This window comes from Aulostomus chinensis, chromosome 3 (genome assembly GCF_037954235.1).
Source record: "Aulostomus chinensis isolate RoL2024-O1b breed Wild chromosome 3, RoL_Achi_v1.0, whole genome shotgun sequence".
NCBI classification, from domain to species: domain Eukaryota; kingdom Metazoa; phylum Chordata; class Actinopteri; order Syngnathiformes; family Aulostomidae; genus Aulostomus; species Aulostomus chinensis.
Window position 1 is genome coordinate 29,397,434 of NC_141322.1, and position 18,549 is coordinate 29,415,982.

The 18,549-nt window shown below is 49.0% G+C and overlaps 2 protein-coding genes across 4 annotated transcripts in view; one reads left to right on the forward strand and one right to left on the reverse strand.

Moving 5' to 3' along the window:
• flnba (filamin B a) overlaps positions 1-13,568 on the forward strand; it is a 51,478-nt gene extending 37,910 nt beyond the window's left edge. For 2 of the 3 annotated variants that reach the window (XM_086200248.1, XM_086200247.1), the window contains exons 29-49: positions 305-596; positions 756-909; positions 1,001-1,190; positions 1,274-1,521; positions 2,493-2,576; positions 3,253-3,358; positions 3,595-3,735; positions 4,101-4,229; positions 4,419-4,592; positions 4,813-4,971; positions 5,287-5,490; positions 5,665-5,817; positions 5,919-6,041; positions 6,960-7,226; positions 7,391-7,528; positions 7,619-7,734; positions 9,564-9,696; positions 9,810-9,986; positions 10,370-10,588; positions 10,762-10,971; positions 11,568-13,568. In XM_086200248.1, coding sequence (XP_086056374.1) covers positions 305-596; positions 756-909; positions 1,001-1,190; positions 1,274-1,521; positions 2,493-2,576; positions 3,253-3,358; positions 3,595-3,735; positions 4,101-4,229; positions 4,419-4,592; positions 4,813-4,971; positions 5,287-5,490; positions 5,665-5,817; positions 5,919-6,041; positions 6,960-7,226; positions 7,391-7,528; positions 7,619-7,734; positions 9,564-9,696; positions 9,810-9,986; positions 10,370-10,588; positions 10,762-10,971; positions 11,568-11,755 — 3,605 coding nt within the window. In that variant the 3' untranslated portion in view covers positions 11,756-13,568. The remainder of the gene's footprint in view (positions 1-304; positions 597-755; positions 910-1,000; positions 1,191-1,273; positions 1,522-2,492; positions 2,577-3,252; positions 3,359-3,594; positions 3,736-4,100; positions 4,230-4,418; positions 4,593-4,812; positions 4,972-5,286; positions 5,491-5,664; positions 5,818-5,918; positions 6,042-6,959; positions 7,227-7,390; positions 7,529-7,618; positions 7,735-9,563; positions 9,697-9,809; positions 9,987-10,369; positions 10,589-10,761; positions 10,972-11,567) is intronic. The other variant, XM_086200249.1, reaches the window with a different exon arrangement.
• A 463-nt stretch (positions 13,569-14,031) lies between these two features.
• On the reverse strand, positions 14,032-16,949 carry c1qb (complement component 1, q subcomponent, B chain). The gene is made up of 6 exons (XM_086200892.1): positions 16,878-16,949; positions 16,255-16,333; positions 15,449-15,608; positions 14,965-15,196; positions 14,774-14,891; positions 14,032-14,420 (listed from the first exon to the last, which is right to left on the reverse strand). The coding sequence occupies exons 2-6, from the start codon at positions 16,255-16,257 to the stop codon at positions 14,211-14,213; spliced, it is 723 nt and encodes a 240-aa protein (XP_086057018.1). The 5' UTR covers positions 16,258-16,333; positions 16,878-16,949; the 3' UTR covers positions 14,032-14,210.
• Positions 16,950-18,549: the final 1,600 nt, after the last annotated feature.

Genomic DNA, 18,549 nt, shown 5'->3' on the forward strand with positions numbered 1-18,549 from the left:
TCTTGAAGACGCGGTTGAAGATACTGGCTGAAGTTGAAAAGCAGCTCAGTTTCGTTGACTCTGTGGGTGGGGAAGCTCAACGTGTTTCCCTGTGGGACTCTTTGACTCACAGCGAAGGGAAAGTAGAACGCGTGATCCGATTAGAAACGATGGCTGGTGGAAGGCCATGGCTGTCAGCTCCAGGTGTGATGGAGGGATTATTAAGAATATTGTTTCATTTCTGCTGAGTGAGTTCTCTCAATGCTACACATTGGCCCTGGAAGAGATCTCCTCTGTTAAACCAGCACCCTCTCCCGTTCTCTAGGAAGTCCATTCAAGGTGCCGGTGAAGGACGTGGTGGACTCCAGTAAGGTCAAAGTCTCTGGTCCCGGTGTGGGGTCAGGGGTCAGGGCCCACATCCCGCAGTCGTTCATGGTGGATTGCAGAAAGGCGGGCGAGGCCCCGCTGGCGGTGTCTGTCAGCGCTCCCAAAGGAGTCGCTGAGCCGGTGGAGGTGACTGACAACGGTGACGGGACTCACACGGTGTCGTACACTCCGTCTGTGGAGGGGCCGTACGCGGTGGCTGTCAAGTATGCGGAGGAGGACGTCCCCCGCAGGTAGAGAGCAGCACTGCAGCACCAACACGGGGTCATACAGCAGAATCTCCATCTCTTTTCATTGTGATTCCTTCAATATTTACTAGTTCTGCTTCATTTGGGAACCACAGGAAGTGGCTCTCACGTCTCAAACATGGAAAACTCTGTTTGTCGCTTCAGCCCCTTCAAGGTTCAGGTTTTGCCCACCCATGATGCCAGTAAGGTACGAGTCAGTGGTCCCGGGCTGACCAGCGGGTTTCCCGCCAGCTTCCCAGTCGAGTTCAACATTGACACGAAGGACGCCGGCCAGGGCCAACTGAGCGTGCTCATCACTGTTCGTAACACACACACACACACACACGCAAAACCCTACACACATGAAAGGAAATGATCGCACTTACAGGATCTTCCTCCATGTCCTCCAGGACCAGGATGGCAAACCGAAGCTGCCCAGTATCCATGACAACGGTGACGGCACATACCAGGTGTCCTACATTCCCGATCGTGCGGGCCGCTACACAATTGTCATCAAGTACGGCGGTGATGACATCCCCGCCTCACCTTACAGGGTCCGTGCCACAGCTACAGGGGACGCCAGCAAGTGCACCGTCACCGGTCCGTCACCGCTCAAACGCTGTTACAAAGAAACAAACCTGAATATTATGAAGTAAATGGATGGATAAAACTTGGTTCAACAGGTCCAGGTGTTGGCCCGACGGTGGCCATCGGCGAGGAGCTGGGCCTGGTGGTGAACACTAAGGGTGCTGGGAAGGGGAAGGTGAGCTGCGTGGTGGTACAGCCCGACGGCAGCGAGGTGGAGGCTGAGGTCCTGGAGAATGAGGACGGCACATTTGACATTTTCTACACTGCTCTGGCGCCGGGGAACTACGTCATCTACGTCCGTTTCGGAGGAGAAAACATCCCACGCAGTCCCTTCAAAGTTATGGTGAGTGGACCTGGATTAGGGATTCAGGATGGGTTCACATGGGCAGAGGTGGACTTCTGTTGCAGTTTTGAAGGGAAAAAACCTCCCAAAGAGACCCAGCCTGATGGGAGGTCTGGTTGGATTTGGTCCCACCATAGTCTGATCCATACAAATCTGGTCATCCGGTGCAGTATGAGATGTCAGATATTCTTCTTCCATCTATTGACAATGTTTTCTTCCAGCACACCAGAAGATTTGAAGTGATCGTGACCCAGAGACCAGCATTCTGACTCAAACCCGCTAACATCTCCCATCAGCACATTTCATCATCATCTTTTCACGCTTTCTTCACATGTTATGATTTGCATTCTTCACAAAAAAACAATAACCAATACAATGAAATGTGTTTAACAACGGTCATTCCAACAGCTTAAACTCAAATTTGAATGCTTGGTGGATCACCTGCAATGCCTTCATGGGCCACCAGGGGGCCGCGTGTGAAAACCCCTGCAACCCAACAATCCAACATCTACAGAGTCGGTAGTTGTGTTGTTGCCCTCATCCTGCTGAAACCAAGATGGCTGACACCCTTGGGGAGTTGTGTAACATGTGTTCATGGTTGTGCACTGACCTGCTTCACTGTGTGTGTGTGTTCTATTTGTGTTTGTTGTGCACGGAATTGAAAACCAGGCCAGCGGACTCCTGAAACTACCTGGAGCTGGAAAATCAGTCGCTGGGACATGCTGCGTTTAAGTTCCTTTCGTGTGTGTGGTAATTGTGAATGACTGAGTTTGACCTCACGAGTCTCGTCCACACCTACGTGGCAAGAAGAGCGTTTAATTTAGACTGAAAGTGATGAAATAACATGTGACCTTGTTTAAGTTACAGAGCAGGATTTATCCTCCAGGCCACAGGAGTGTGTGTGTGTGTGTGTGTGTGTGTGTGTGTGTGTGTGATAAGTTAGACGTTAACCCTTACTGTTGTGTCTTCAGGCGACTGATGAGGTACCCATCATGCAGGAGCAGACGTCACTACAGCAACAGGCCGCTCCACCAGGAGCTGGCTTCCAACCCTGGGTACCAAACACATCTACTGTACACACACACACACACTATGTAAACCTCACCATGGCACACTTTTTATTATTTGTTCATTTTTTAACACACATCTAAACACAAAGCAGTAACCACACAACTTTCACACAAAAGTACATAACACACAAATAACACATGGAATCCATGTGCACACACACGCGCACACACACACACACACACACACACACGCACTCCCCTCTGTTGCAGGTGAATGGCTGCTGGTTAGACCTGACCCCTCATTCTCTCCCTCTCTCCATTCTAAAGTGTCCTTGCTCGGCCGCTTTGCTCCGTTATGTTAATGCCTTCCTCTCTGTCTCAGCCAATGGGATCGCAGCAAACATGTAACATAAAAGAACTCCTTGTGTTTGTGTGGCAGGAGGTGTTGCTATGGTTACGGGATAAGTCTCTCTCCCTCAGGGTGTTGTTGCGGTTAGCCCCTCTGTTTCTCCCTCCTCTCCCTCGGCGCACTCTTCATCGCTGTGGCTGCATCACAGATTCAACTCTCATCATCCTCTTTGCTTACTACACTTCCCAGGATGCCACTGTGTGGGCGGGGCTGGAATGCAGCAGCAGAAGCATGTTTCTAATGCAGGTGGTAGAGAAGCAGGGACACCGTTTCACTGTTGAGTGACACGTTTCTGTCTGTCGTCCCCTCCAGGTGACATCAGACAACTACGAGCCAGTCGGCAGCAGCGTGAACGGAAGCGGCTTCAGGCCCTTTGACATGGTGATACCTTTCTCCTTCAAGAAGGGAGAAATCACTGGTGAGGGACGGAGTGATCGAATGAATGAGAGCACAATCACTGTCACTCCTCCATCCTGGGAAAATACAAAACTTTTTCTCTTCACGGAGAGTAAAAAAACAGAAGCTAATTCCGTCTGTCTTTAGGGTTTCTCTTATAGTTGAAAAGCTTCATGTTTGGAATTTCACCTGGATTGCGTCTTTCCAGGCTGAAACTTAATCAGTAATCAAACTTGCGCGCGTGTCTCTGACTCTCAGGTGAGGTGCTGATGCCTTCAGGTAAATCGGCTCAGCCGCTGATCACGGACAACCAGGACGGGACGGTCACAGTGCAGTACTCGCCCACCGAGGCCGGCCTGCACGAGATGCACATCAAATACAACGGCACACACATCCCAGGTCAGAACACACACACAAACACACACACACACACACACATATTTAATGGAGACCTCACCACTGGGGGATACAAGGTGAAACATCTGGAGTCCAGAAGGCAGAAATCAACCTACTGTCTGATGTTGTAATGAAACACGGAGTTGTGTGTGTGTGTGTGTGTGTGTGTGTGTGTGAGGACACTCAAGCAAAACAGAAATCATCATTACTGAGCAGATAAACCAGATTTGGCAGCGGGCAGGAGGCTCGGCGGTGTCCCTCCGTCTGTTCCCGGCGCTCCAGGACTCTTCAGACAGCTTCTTTTTTTTTTTTTCTTTTTGAGACGGTTGGAAGGATTCATCCTGGTAACTGTTTTCCATGTGCTGCAGAGTCTCCCCTTCAGTTCTACGTGAACCACACCAGCAGCCCCAACGTCACAGCCTACGGCCCCGGTCTGAGTTACGGGGTCGCCAACAAGACCGCCACGTTCACCGTCTACACAGAGGATGCTTCTGAAGGTACGAGCTGAGGAGGAAGGGAGCTGGTCGTTATTCGGCATGTTGAGTTTTTGGAGAGATACTTTGCTGAAATAGTGTGTTTTGCTTTTCAAGAACTCACAAATGTCTTTGAGTTGGAAAAAAAGGTGCCTGACTGCCAAGTATAACCAAGAATGTAACTCCAAAAATACTGCGTCCTCATCTGTACAGGAGGTCTGGACCTGGCCATCGAGGGCCCGTCCAAGGCGGAGATCAGCTGTGTGGACAACAAGGACGGGACGTGCAGCGTCAACTACCTGCCCACTCTGCCTGGAGACTACAACATCCTGGTCAAGTACAACGACGAACACATCGCCGGCAGTCCCTTCACCGCTAGAATCACCGGTCAGACTGCTTACACACACACACACACACACACACACACACACACACACACACTTCCCAACACAGCTGCAAAGCGTCCTGTAACAGACGTCCTCAAAGCTTCCACATGCAACAAATTGTGAAAAGCCGATAAAGGTCATGATTTCCCTTCGGTCTGAGAAGGAAAACCCTAACGCGGCGTCGACGTTCCCGTTGTTGGGTTCTGTTTCTTCTGTTTCAGAGGACAAACAGCGCCGCTCTCAGGTCAAACTGGGCTCGGCAGCAGATTTCTCCCTGGACATCATGGAGACAGACCTGAGCGTGTTGACTGCCAGCATCATGTCACCCTCCGGCCGTGACGAGCCCTGCCTGCTGAAGAGGATGGCCAACAACCACATCGGTAACACCCACACAAGATCCTCCACCCCCTCCCTTCCCCCCCTCCTCCTCCCTCTTCCTTGGCTTTTGCCCCAGGGTCAAATGATCTGGCAGGACACAGGACCGTCTTGGCTCTGAGCGGCGATGATGTCAACACAGGTCCTGGTTGTTTGTTTATGACGTTGAACGTGATGCACCAGAAAAAAGAACCAAAGGCAACTGATCCTACTTGGGCTCTTACATGTTCCCCCCCATCCTCTGCTTCCCTCGCTCCATTTTCTCCTTCTCTCCATTTCTCCTAACTTCTCCTCTCTTGTCCCCCCCCCCCTTCACCCAGGTATCTCCTTCATCCCCCGGGAGGTGGGGGAACACCGGGTCAGCATCCTGAAGAACGGCCGACACGTCGCCAACAGTCCCATCACCATCATGGTTGTTCAGTCAGAGATCGGCGACGCCAGTCGGGTCAAAGCTCACGGCGACGGTCTGGTCCAGGGAACCACCTTCACTGATGCCAGCTTTGTGGTTGACACGCGGGAGGCTGGTCAGTGTGTGTGTGTGTGTGCCTTAAATAAAATGTATTATTATTATTAAAGGCGCCTTTCAGGACACTCAAGGTCGCCGTACAAGGTTAAAAACAGGGCAAACAGTGTGTGTGTGTTATTAACATGTTGGATTCAGGAACACACGCAACATTGTCAGTGGTGGATGTGTGCAGGTTATGGCGGGCTGGCTCTGTCCATCGAAGGTCCCAGTAAGGTGGACATACAGACAGAGGACATGGAGGACGGCACGTGTGGAGTCACCTACTGTCCCACTGAACCAGGAAACTACATCGTCTCAATACGCTTCTCTGAGGAACACATTCCGGGTCAGAACCACAAAGAGAAGATTTATCACAGGACTGATTTATCATGAAATAAATAATTTAAATTGTCTTTTTCTCTCTCTCTTTTTTTTTTTTGTCTCCAGGAAGTCCGTTCACGGTGCGGGTGACAGGGGAGGGACGTATCCGGGAGAGCATCACCCGACGACAGAGAGCGGCATCTGTGGCCAGCGTGGGCAGTGTTTGTGACCTCAGTCTGAAGATACCAGGTACACACACACATGCCCGCACACACACACACACACTTTGTCGGCTCACTAATTGGCAGCGGCGGTCAGAGTACCTCGTGTGAGGAGAACACATTTCTAGTGGTTTTTGTCTCATTTTTATCATTTTATCGTCTGGAGCAGTAGCATTGCTTCAGTCGTTAAAAACCCTGGAAGCAACATTGAACGCAACACCAGGGAATCCCAGCTGTCCCTCTCCTTCATTAAACTGGTTTCTCTGGTTTCGGTCTGTGGTTTCTCTCTGCTGCTCTCTACTGACTCTGGTCTGCTTCAGGTTTGTCGTTTCCTCTTTCTCATTCTCTTCCTATGTTTCTCTCCCTCCCCGTCCATCCTTCGCTCTTTTGCTTTGACCGCTCTGCCTCCCTCCTTCCCACTTCTCCACCATTTTTCCTCTTTCTCAGTTTCTCCTCATTTTCTCCCCCTCCTCGCTTCCTGCTCCTGTCAACAATCACCCCTCTCCTCCTCATCTTCCCCTCTCCTCTTCGTCATCCTCCCCTTCCTCCAGCGAGCTGGTTCCTCCTGGTCTTGTCTCGACAGTACCTCTCTTGCGCCTCCTCTCGCTCTCGCTGCTCCCTCTGGTGGTCTGGCAGACCCGGTGACAGTGGGGCTCCTTCCTCTGCTGCTCTGCAGGATCGGAGCGCCTCTCCTCAGCGCCTTCGCCTCATCTCCGGCCTGTCTGGTCTGGTGCTGGCGGCGGGACCGCGGCCGGCGAGGGCTGTTTGGGTGGCTGATGCCCACTGCTCGCTGGGCGGCTCCAGGGTGGAGGGTGTGTTGTGGAGTCTCTGGGTTGACTGCCCATGAGCAGCACGATCACGAGCTTCTGCTGTGACTCAAGCACTGAGGTTACAATTGAATCCTGTTAGAGTGAACTCTCAGACGGTGTCCTGTCACTCCCTGCAGCGATCGACGTGAAGGACGTCACTGCCGAGGTCACGTCTCCCTCTGGGGAAAGGCAGCCTGCTGAGCTGGTCGCCGTGGGCAACGACACCTACTGTGTGCGTTTTGTACCCACGGAGATGGGCGTGCACAGCGTGAGTGTGAGGTACAGGGGCGTCCACCTGCCCGGAAGCCCCTTCCAGTTCACCGTGGGCCCGCTGGGTGAGGGAGGGGCCGCCAAGGTGAAAGCTGGAGGTCCGGGACTGGAGGGAGCCCTGGCAGGAGAGCCAGGTACACACAAACACACACACACAAAAGTCACTATTCTTATGGGTTCCTCGAATCCATGTCTACATGCATTCTCCTGTACTTGCTGCATGAGTGACCCACTTGGACACGACCACTACCACGAGATGTGGAAGGATAGACATCACTACTGCTCTCTCTCTCTGCAGCTGAGTTCAGTATCTGGACGAGAGAAGCGGGGGCCGGCGGTCTGTCCATCGCCGTGGAGGGACCCAGCAGGGCCGAGATCTCCTTTGACGACCGCAAAGATGGATCCTGCGGCGTCTCTTACGTCGCTCAGGAGCCTGGTAGAGAACAAACCCTCACACGGAGAGAGAGCGAGGGCGGCCGTTGTTAACGTCTCTCTGTCTGAGTTACTGTCCCGTCTCCCCCTCCAGGTGACTATGAGATCGCTGTGAAGTTTAACGACCAGCACATTCCCGACAGCCCCTACCTGGTCCCCGTGGTCGCCCCCAAGAACGACGCTCGCCGCCTCACTGTTAGCGGCCTTCAGGTGAGGCATGAGGAGACACCTCCACACCCAGCACGCCTTGTTACAGGGCAACGAGGCACAGTTGCATAAGAACACCACAGCAAAGCCCTAGACTCCACCTCCTGAGCAGCCGATGGACTGGTTTGGGTCTCTCATGAAACACAGATGATCTGACGGCAGTCGTGTCTTGTTTTCTCTTCGCATTGGGATCAAAAAGCGCACGGAGGTTCTCCTAACTTACCAATGTGAATCCCCGAATCATCGCGTTCTGTTCATCTTTCTGATTGATTACAGTCTCGGCACATTTGCGCGTTTAAAAAAGTACCAATGGACGAGGATACAGAAGTGTTACTCACTTCAGGAAAATCACATTCTCCGTTTCTCCTGGATTGATGAGAGAAACTACAGTTTGCTGACATATTTTTATGTCATATTGTAACTTCCCATTCCTGTAACGTTACCCCCCCCCCCCCCCAGTTTATCCTCTCCCTGAAAACAAGCCGTTTTAGAGGAATTGTCTTTTTACTCTCTTTGACTTAATTAAAAATCACTTTTACATGGTCATCTGATCCTTGGCAATGAATAAATCTTCTAGAATTAACATCCTAATTTGTACCATTATGGAAACGACAGAATCGAGAGCTGTAGGTCCTGTGAAATGACCCGTCTCAGTCCGTCAGGTTGCAGTAGTTGAATCTTCTGTATGCAACTGGCCTCATGGGTGTGACCGCAGCCAGGCAAGACCAGCCTCTCCATCATGAAGAGGGAAATCTTTGAGACTTAGTTGTGATGGTGACGGGTGAAGAGTACGAACAGGAATCTGGCCAGGAGTTCTCTGGAGGGCTCTGGTCCCGACTCCGTCTGCCTGGCTCTGGTCACCCGCCTCCTCTTGTCAGGTGTGGAACTGCTGGTGTTTCTCTTGTGTTTCATTTAAAGGCTCTTAACAGCATCGTCATCATCTTCAACAGCAGTGGCGTCCGCTCCCTGGTTGCCTAGCAACAGCAGACAGACAGACGAGCCGCTCGCCTCCTAGAGACTGTAGTTTTTTTTCTGCTGGTAAAACTCTTGAGTTCAGTCTTGTAGTTCAGTCGTATTCTAATGCGTTGCTGTCTTGGCACTCATGTACTCTGTAACTGCTGCTGCAGGATGATATGCAGTACACGGCAACATAAATACCATAAATCTCCCCATGGTAGATTTTTCCCGCTGCATCCGACCAATAATCGGCGCCCTCACCACAGGTTACTGTCGTCTGCGTCATAATTACAGCCAGATTTTAAAGATCTTTATCATCTCGTATGAAAGTGAAGATCCAGCGGTGTCAGGATCAGACACGACTCTTGCTGTCCTGCAATACTGCGGTCTCAGGACTGTCGTGTAGAGTTATTTTGTACCTCCGCTTTACCACATGGTGGCGCTCTACTTCTGTCTGCTGAGGCGGCACCAGCCGGCGTTCAGGTAAGAGTAGACGTCAGTCACATGGTGTCAGGAGAGCAGAGATGATAGAGATGTAGTTTTTTGTTGTTGTTGTTTCCCATTGCTTCCTACACCTGGTGAAACGCCTCTGGTAGCCTGTGGCGCCCCCCAGAGCAGTGGAGGGGGCGGAGCAACGACCAGGATGGCTTGGTTGGGGGAATTCTTCATGTAGAATGAGGGAGAAAAATAAAGAATAAAAACTCTGTTCACCAGCGACTGGATTAAGTACTGTTTTAAACATCAGCCCCGTTTGATTGAACTCGGCCCAAAATTCTACAAATCCCTAGTGTGTCTGAGTAGTGTGTGTGTGTGTGTGTGTGTGTGTGTGTGTGTGTGTGTGTGTGTGTGTGTGTGTGTCCGTCCTCCCTTGGTAGGAGTCTGGTCTGAAGGTGAATCACCCAGCATCCTTTGCAGTGCGTCTGAATGGGGCCCAGGGCAAGATGGAGGCCAAAGTCCACAGCCCCTCGGGTTCTCTGGAGCAGTGTGTGGTGTCTGAGCTGGAAAAAGGTCTGTGTTTGTGGGCGGGACAACGCGCGGCAACCTAATGACTCCCTGATTGGCTGTTGCTAATGGCTGCCGAGGAGAGCGGGTTTAACGTTATTGGCTGTCCTGTCCCCCAGACAAGTACGCGATCCGGTTCATCCCCAGAGAGAACGGCACGCACTCCATCGACGTCAAGTTCAACGGCTCTCACATCCCCGGAAGTCCTTTCCAGGTCCGAGTTGGGGGACCGGGACAGATCGGAGAACCCGGTCTGGTCACAGCATACGGTGCTGGACTGGAGAGAGGCACAACAGGTGGGTTGTGCACAGCAGCTCGGACATGTAGCTGCTGTCTGAGGTTCTGCTCAGGAGGTTTTAACCAACACGTACAAAGAGACGCTTCCCTCTGACAAATGAATAGGAGGTCCTGGTTTGTGAACCCCAGTGGAAACAAAGCAGAGGAAAACCACGACCTTGGAGGTTCTGGAAAGTTCTTCTGATGGTGATGCTCTTCCATCACACCGTTGCTTTTACAGTCAGGAAAGTGGACAAAACAATCAATAAATAGGAAATACAGACAAAACACTGAGTGTGGAAAAAACAAAAACGTACACATCCAATAAAACTGACGATTCCAGGACCACAACTGCTGCCAGTCATGAAACTGCAGTTCTCCTTTGTGTCTGTTTTGTATGCAGGTTCCCAGTCAGAGTTCATCATCAACAACACCAAGGCGGGCCAGGGGAGCTTGGCTGTGACCATCGAGGGGCCCTCCAAAGTAAAGATGGACTGCCAGGAGGTTCCAGAGGGCTACAAAGTTCAGTACACGCCCATGGCACCTGGGAACTACCTGATCAGCATCAAATACGGAGGCCCAAACCACATCAGCGGCAGTCCCTTCAAGGCCAAAGTCACAGGTGACGGAGTGGAGGGCTGACCCGCTTTTTAGAGAAGTGAAATTCAGGACACGAGAGTGACGACAGATGCTGCTGTACTTTTACGCGAATGCAAAAAAACGTTAATTATCTCCGTGTAGAGGACAAAATAAAAATTTAAACTTTAAAAAAAAAAGGTGTTTTCTGTCTCTTAGGTCCTCGACTGGTGAGTGTGACCAACGCCAGTGAGGTTTCCACCCTGACCGTAGACCCGGCAGTCCAGGTGTCCAGCAGCAGCCTCACCCAGAGCGCGCTGCCCCGGCCCGTCGACTCTGATGCCAGCAAGGTGCTGAGCCGAGGCCCCGGCCTGAGCAAGGCCTTCGTGGGCCAGAAGAGCAGCTTCTCCGTCGACTGCAGCAAGGCTGGTGAGCCACATTTCACTGATAATCCAGAGGAGCAGTTAGCGATCAGCTCTTGAAATTGGCATCAAATGCTGATCAGATTGATTAACTTTTTTTCTTTCTTTTTTTTTGCTGACTGTATTATGTCATACTGTTACACAACTTTATCAGAATGGATGCAATATTTGGGAAGTCTGAGGGGGCAAAAGATTGAATTATTTAATGGTGTTTACGTCCAAGTTAGCAGGAGGCTAAGTGGGAGTAGCTAGCTCTGCCTTAGCCGTGTAATATCTGTAATTTCAGTGGCTGTAAAATGATGGATAAGTAGTTTGGAGCGGCTCATAACAATTGTTAAATGACTGGTTTTCTGTCACAGTTCAACCCCTGCGGTTTGCTAACTTTTGGAGAGTCTAAAGGGGAGCGTGGTTTATCCCCATTTGTTAGCAGGGAGCTCTTCAGCTTTGTGAATTTTCGGAAAATGTGCGTCCTCAGAATGCTGAAAATGATTATTATCTGACAGGAAGGAGTGTTGAAACTGTAGAAAGATGAAACGGATCGTGGTAATGGATTTGATTTCTGTATGGGTACGTGACTGTCCTGCTGTCCCCCCCTCTCCCCAGGTAGGGACATGCTCCTGGTGGGCGTCCACGGCCCTCAAGTTCCCTGTGAGGAGGTCCTGGTCAAACACCTGGGCAATCTGCAGTACAACGTCAGCTACGTGCTGAAGGAGCGGGGCAACTACATGCTGGTTGTCAAGTGGGGCGACGACCACATCCCAGGCTCCCCCTTCCACGTCACTGTCCCATGATGCACTGAGAAAACTGCTGTCACGCCTCCTGCGCCATTTTGAATCCCTTGTTTGTTTGTTTGTTTGTTTGTTTGTTTGTTTAAAAAAAAAAGGCCACAAATAACTGTCCAGTGAGCAGGTCGCTTTACAAAGCTTTGTTAAATTTAATCAAAGGGTCACAAGATTTTCTGCCGCTCGGAAAGAGAAAATAGGACTCTTGTGATCAAAAAGGGAAGGAAAGAGAAAAATAAACACGTCAGTCACGAGGATCCTGGCAGACGGAAACGTTCAGTCCTGCAAGGAGGCAGATGAGATGTGGCCTGCTGCTGTAAAGGTAATGGATGGAGACGTGAGCTGAAGTGAAACGATCGTTTGACAAATATTGCACTTGATGATGGCTAAAATACTTGATTGGGGAATCAACTGGTTTGTAGTTGGTGGGAGTGTCCCAACATCGAAATGCTAAACTGGAAATTATGGAAATTCGCAGTGAGACGAGATGTCAAACCTTTAAACTCTTAGAAAAAAAAAAGTAAGTGGCTCAGGTTCCCCTGTCACCAAGTAAAAGGTACATAGAACCTGTGAGCGTCAGTCAGGTTTGACAAGACGCGACAAGGAACTGGAGAACAAAACTATGCGGAACTTCCACCAGGAAACATCTCAATAAAATGTGTCTCTCCAAAGGTGCAGAGTATAAAACCCAAAACAAGCAGACGCCAGCCAACAGTGGCGGGCAGCACGGAGTTGAAAATCTTGAAAGGGGAATCACTAAATGTACCACTTGACTCTCGTGCCGTCCCTCTTGGGGTAGTGACTGATCGCTGGCGTCCATGTGCAGATCTGACACTGTGCTCACCAAAACAAGCTAAACACCGCCTTTAGCGCCTTGCTTTAGCTTCTAGTCCTGAATAATGTGGTTATCCCACATAAGTAAGTGTTGGGTGGGTGGATGGGGGGGGATCGGCCTCTCACACGGGCTAATCAGCGGGCGTTCCTGCGTCTGTGGTTAGTAAACGAAGTTAAGACACTAGACGTGCGAATGTGGAAAGGAGGCATGAAAGGAAGTTGCAGCTGCTGCTGCTGCTTCTTTGCCCCACAGTGACTCACTGCTGTCTCTTGAGGTACAGTTGGGTACTACAAGAAGACAAGGACCAATGCTAGCCTGTTAGCAAATTTACAAACTATCCCTTTAAAGTTTTTGGACGGACTGGACTCGCTACGACTGGAAACTACGACTACTGATGTTGATTTCTTGCTCTTGGACATGATCTCTCGCCGTCGCAGGAGGACGTCACGATGCCCCATCAGCGCTGCCTCCTCACTACTGTTTCCTGCTCTGTAGAACAGACAACTTGATCACTGTACCTTGTAGAGTTTGGGGTTCTTTGCTGCTCCGTTATTCTTCCTTCCTCCATCTTCACATTGGCAGATTCTACTTTTTTTTTAACGTTGTTGCTGATGTCTGATCTCTCTCTTCTGGTAGTGGAACGTCAAGGTTGGATTTGATGTCAATTATGAATGTTTGTGGTTTTTTTCTGTTTTGTTTGTTTTTTTTCTCACAGTATTTTTCGATCATCAATAAATTTGAATCCTACAATTAAACGGTCAGATGTGAGCTTCAAAACTAAAAAGCCAGATTCGGTGTGTAAATCCTGAAATTCCTCTCCTTACCTGGATTTTGTTGCCTCTTCTCCGCCGGTTTTGATACTGAAGGGATGAGGGGATTTTGTACGTGGTCACCTGTTTTGTTTTTGGGGAAACAGTGTTTTAATGTGAAAATCCAGCCTGAGATTATGTACATTTGATAATTAAATCAACTGGAACTATGACATAAGCTGCCGGCCTGTTTGTCTCTGGGTCTGATATCTCTCTGTTCTGTTAATTTCACCACCCGGACATTTAGATTTTGATCCCATAAATTAAAAAAACGAATAATCACTCACTCCTCACTCAGTACCTGTGCATTTTGCACGATATCTGGATTCATATTCAATAAATTGAATGTTTTTTTTAAGAGTGAACACATAAACCGTTTTACTCCCGTCCGGGTGTTCAGGACTGGAGGAACTCAGGTTGAAGGAACATCGACGTGTGTTTAAAGAAGTTCTCCGTCCGTCCAACAAATCCCTGGAATTGAAAGAAAGCGAGGATTCTCACAAAAACCAACAAGTTCTGGTTTCTCTTCAGTCTGGTTTGAGGAGGATTTTTTTAACCAATGAACAGGTTTGCGGCAAACACGCGCACGCACTCTTCAGCCTCAGTGGTCACCAACCAAAAAAACAGAACAGAGCTTTTTTCTGTCGTTGATACTTTTATTGAAAGAACCTGAAACGGTTGGAGGGGCTCAATCAAACGTGGCCGTGATTTGGTTTAAAACGTGTAAAAAGGTGCCAGGCAAACTTTATTCATTCTTGTGATCTGAAAGGAAACTCATTCATCTGATTGAACTCGGCGAGCTGCGGCTCAGGCTGAGGCTCTAGCTGGTGGGGAAGACCATGAAGCCGGTGAACACGTGGCTGGTGGTGCCGACGCTGGTCACGATGTTGTTGTGGGTGGTCGTCTGCAGGGATACTGTGTCCCCGACCTCCAGCTCCAGGATGGCCGATCCCGAGGTGACCAAGTAACCCTCGGACATGTCGCACATCGTCACGTGAGTCTCGTTTCCCTTCATCAGCCTCAGACACACCTGGATTATCACACAATCACAGGTCAGTGGCACAAAGTGTCGCATCCTCCGCAGACGTGTAGTCCACGCACTCACAGGTAGAGTTCTAGAACTCAAGTAGCTGCGCCCCCACAGGTGCACCAAACAGGAAGTTTCCAGCGACTGTTTTAAACTGGTGTCAAAGTGCTGGTGGATTTTTGAGTCTAAGATTATCCTCCTAACTCTGGAGTCTTTGAGGAGTAAAAATACATTTTAAAAAAAAGCTTTTTATGAGTTCAGGACATCCAGCTGTGAGGAGATCTACACTCGCGATAATGAGCGTCACTGGAGGTCAGTGGGGTCGCAGGTTTTTGAGTGGACTCGCGCAAACTCACCCTGCTCTTAACTGACATGTGGTAACTGAAGAAATAAACTCCCTTGATGAGGCACGAGAAGACTCCGTTTCTCAGAGAGTCCCCCTTGTAGCGGGCGTCCAGGTTTGGTAAAATTTCACTGTTGGATGAACGAAGACGGTTAAACACCTCTGCCGGTCTGCGATGCTCACGCCGACCTGTTGTCACCTGACCTGTTGAAGTCGATGTTGGTGTCGAGCTCCGTCGGCTCCGTCAGCGTCCGCTTGTAGGAGAAGAAAGATGCCTGCTGGTTGGAGGGGTTGAAAGCCCTTCCTTTCTCCCCTGGAGGACCTGGAGGGCCATTGGCTCCTGGATCGCCCACATCCCCCTTCAGCCCGGGACGTCCAGGGGGACCGCGCGGACCTTGCATCCCCTTTTCCCCAGTGAGGGGATACATTGTATCACCTGCTCACAAAGAAAAACAGAGAGAGTATTGGGGTGAAAGGGGGCCAAAGCTGTTCTTAATGGTGGTCTGGAGAGACAGAAGCAAACACTGCGGGACTCAGGCGAGAACCGTTCGTTCCTGAGTCACTCGCACGCGAGTCTTTGCTCTGTTCATCAGTGCTTTTCTATTTGGGATTGAACAAGCCTGAGGAGGATCTAGAGGCGAGAGACTGGCTGTGCAGACGTGGACCTGGACATCCAGAAAGAGCTCACCCAGGTCTCCCTTTTGTCCCTTGGGACCATCCAAACCATTTGTTCCATGTGGGCCTGGTATGCCAGGAATCCCTGGGGGTCCACCCTCACAGGACATCTGCATGATGACCGGAGTGGCCTGAACCAACAGCAGCAACACTGCAGTACTGCAGCTCCGCCACTGGGGGGCCAAACACACACAGATACCAAATATTTGTCACAACCACGTCCTGCAAATGTGTCGTTTAATTCAGATTAACAGAGAAATCCTGTGCCTTTCAACCACACATTGGCAGAGAATGAGGCCGCTGTGCTTCTACGGATCCGACCTCCTTCATAGGGTCGAGTAAATGAAAGTGTTGATCAAGTAAAGCGGCACAAACCAATGAAACAAGAACTAAATTCAAACTACCGGAAAGACACAGAGAAATTCTCAAGTTTCTCCTCAAACACTGATAAAAGCGGCAAACAAATGACCTCTTACTGCAGTGTACTGAATATTGTTGGAATCCACAAATCAGACACACACACACACACACACACACACCCCATAATACACTCTATTAAAGTGAAGAGAGTTTGGATTCACTTTTAAGACAAATAACTAAAAGTCTGCATTTGTGGATTCATATTTTGCCAAACTGCTCTTCCTCCTCTGCCTTGGAAAGACTCATCAGCTCAGACATGCAACTCTCACTGACAGAGGTTTAACGTAAACATACGATTTTGAAGAAACCCCAACCAGATACGATCCAGCTGTGCACTAAGTCTGTACCTGTCTGCTTTTTTTGAAATAAAAAAATGAAATTAGGAAGAAAACGTCTCACCATGTTAAGGCGGTGAAGTCACTCGTCCAGTGGTTAATGATGGGTTGATGGCAGCGGAGGTGAAGAGCCGTCCTGCTTCCTAGTGACCGTCAGAGAAAATGGAAGTGAAACCGTTCAAGAGATCCTGGCTGCTGGTTTTTCCCTGCTGATGTTTGTTTTCACCACAGAAAAAAGAACCGACAAAAGACTTTCCATACATTTACCCACCTACCTGTTTATCCAACCACTAACCTACCTGTTTATCCAAGTACTAACCTACCTGTTTATCCAAGTACTAACCTACCTGTTGATCCAAGTACTAACCTACCTGTTTATCCAACCACTAACCTACCTGTTTATCCAAGTACTAACCTACCTGTTTATCCAACAACTAACCTACTTGTTTATCCATCTACTAACCTACTTGTTTATCCATCTACTAACCTACTTGTTTATCCAACTACCAACCTACCTGTTTATCCAACTACTAACCTACCTGTTTATCAAACTACTAACCTACCTGTTTATCCAACTACGAACCTACTTGTTTACCTACCTACCTGCCTACCTACCTACTTGCCTAACTTATTATTGGCCTGGCTACCTACCTACCGACCGACCTACTTCATTATTGACCTACTTACCTGGAGGACCATCCAGGGTGTTTGCTATCTTACGATCTTATTTCTTACATATCAGTAACAAAGGTCAGTGCTGCTTCCTGCAAACTACACTTGTTGGTTTTGTTCCTGCTGAGTTGGAAGTATTTTCCTGAGAATCTGTATTTGTCTTTTTTTTTTAATTAACCTGACAAAGCACAACACCCATCAGAGGAAGTGAAACAGAAGTCAGGAAAACTGATGATGAAGCATCACTAAAAGTACCATTTTCAACAGAATCACTTCACCAGATCACCATTTTGTTCTGTTTTTTTTTTCTTGTAACTTCCTCCTTGTTTTTGCCAGAGAGACTGACTGGACTTTTTGGTTGTGAATTTCTGGAGTTCCTGACCCCAGCACGTGAATCGGTATCTGTTCCACTTTATGATGCATTTCCTTTCAAATCAACAGAAGTTTCTATTTTCGAGATTTCATTTTTTTACAACAACAAAAAATCCTATGATCATACTTTCTCAGATTCCTCTTTTCGTGTATTGTGTGACATGGATGTTGATTTTGGGAGACTCCAGGCTATTTAGGCCATCAGGTCTGAAGGGGAAAAAACTGTTCAAGTGCAGAAACACCTGGACTCACACACACAGCCAAGACAAATCTTATACAATAAAAGGAGGCAGAATTCATTATTATTATTATCCATCCATCCATTGTCTTCCGCTTATTCCTGTTAAGGGTTGCGGGGGGGGGGGGGGCTGGAGCCTATCCCAGCATCAACGGGCGAGAGGCGGGGTTCACCCTGGACAGGTCGCCAGTCCATGGCAGGGCCAACACATAGAGACAGACAACCATTGACTCTCCCAGCCACGCCTACGGTCAATTTAGAGTCTGGATTAACCTGGTCCCTCTTGATGTCTTTGGACTGTGGAGGAAGCTGGGATACCGGAGAGAACCCAGCAGGAACAGGGAGAACAAGCAGACTCACACAGAAAGATCCCGCGCCCGAGCTGGCACTCGAACCCTGAACCTTCTTGCTGTGAGGCGACAGTGCTGACCACTGCACCACCGTGCAGCCCCATTATTATTATTATTATTATTATTGTTGTTGTTGTTGTTGTTGTTGTTGTTGTTGTTGTTGTTGTTGTTGTTGTTGTTGTTGTTGTTGTTATTATTATTATTATTATTGTTATTATTATTATTATTATTATTATTATTATTATTATTGTTGTTATTATTATTATCATTATTACTACTATTATTATTATTAATTTACTTTCAAAGCACCTTTCAGGGCACTCAAGGTCGCCTCACAAACAATGGTTAAACAGGACACAACAACATAAATGCAATAAAATCAGAAATAAAACCAGAACCCAGAGGTGGAAGATGACCAATGAAAGTGAGCAGGCAAGCTTGAAATGGTGGGGTTTTTTCAGACGGGAGTTGAAGGTGGATGATGCGCTCATGTTCCTGATGTCAGGGCGAAGGGAGCGGCTGAAGGCTCTGGATGCTGTGGTGGGCAGACGGGGTTGAGGAGGATTTTGAGGTCCATGCGAAATTTGACAGGAAGCCAGTGGAGTTGTTGGAGAACAGGGTTGATGTGATTGATGGACTTCTGGAGACGAAATGGGCGGCTGAGTTCTTGACCAGCCACAAGTTATGAATGGACTTGAGGGGGAGGCCGAGGTGGAGGGAGTGACAG

What these genes read in the sequence shown, in the direction of transcription:
- c1qb (XM_086200892.1), bottom strand. An exon ending in ACCAACATCGACTTCAACAG is followed by an intron (nt 14,892 to 14,964) that starts GTCAGGTGACAA and finishes TTCATCCAACAG; the next exon opens with TGAAATTTTACCAAACCTGG. An exon ending in ACATGTCAGTTAAGAGCAGG is followed by an intron (nt 14,421 to 14,773) that starts GTGAGTTTGCGC and finishes GTGATAATCCAG; the next exon opens with GTGTGTCTGAGGCTGATGAA.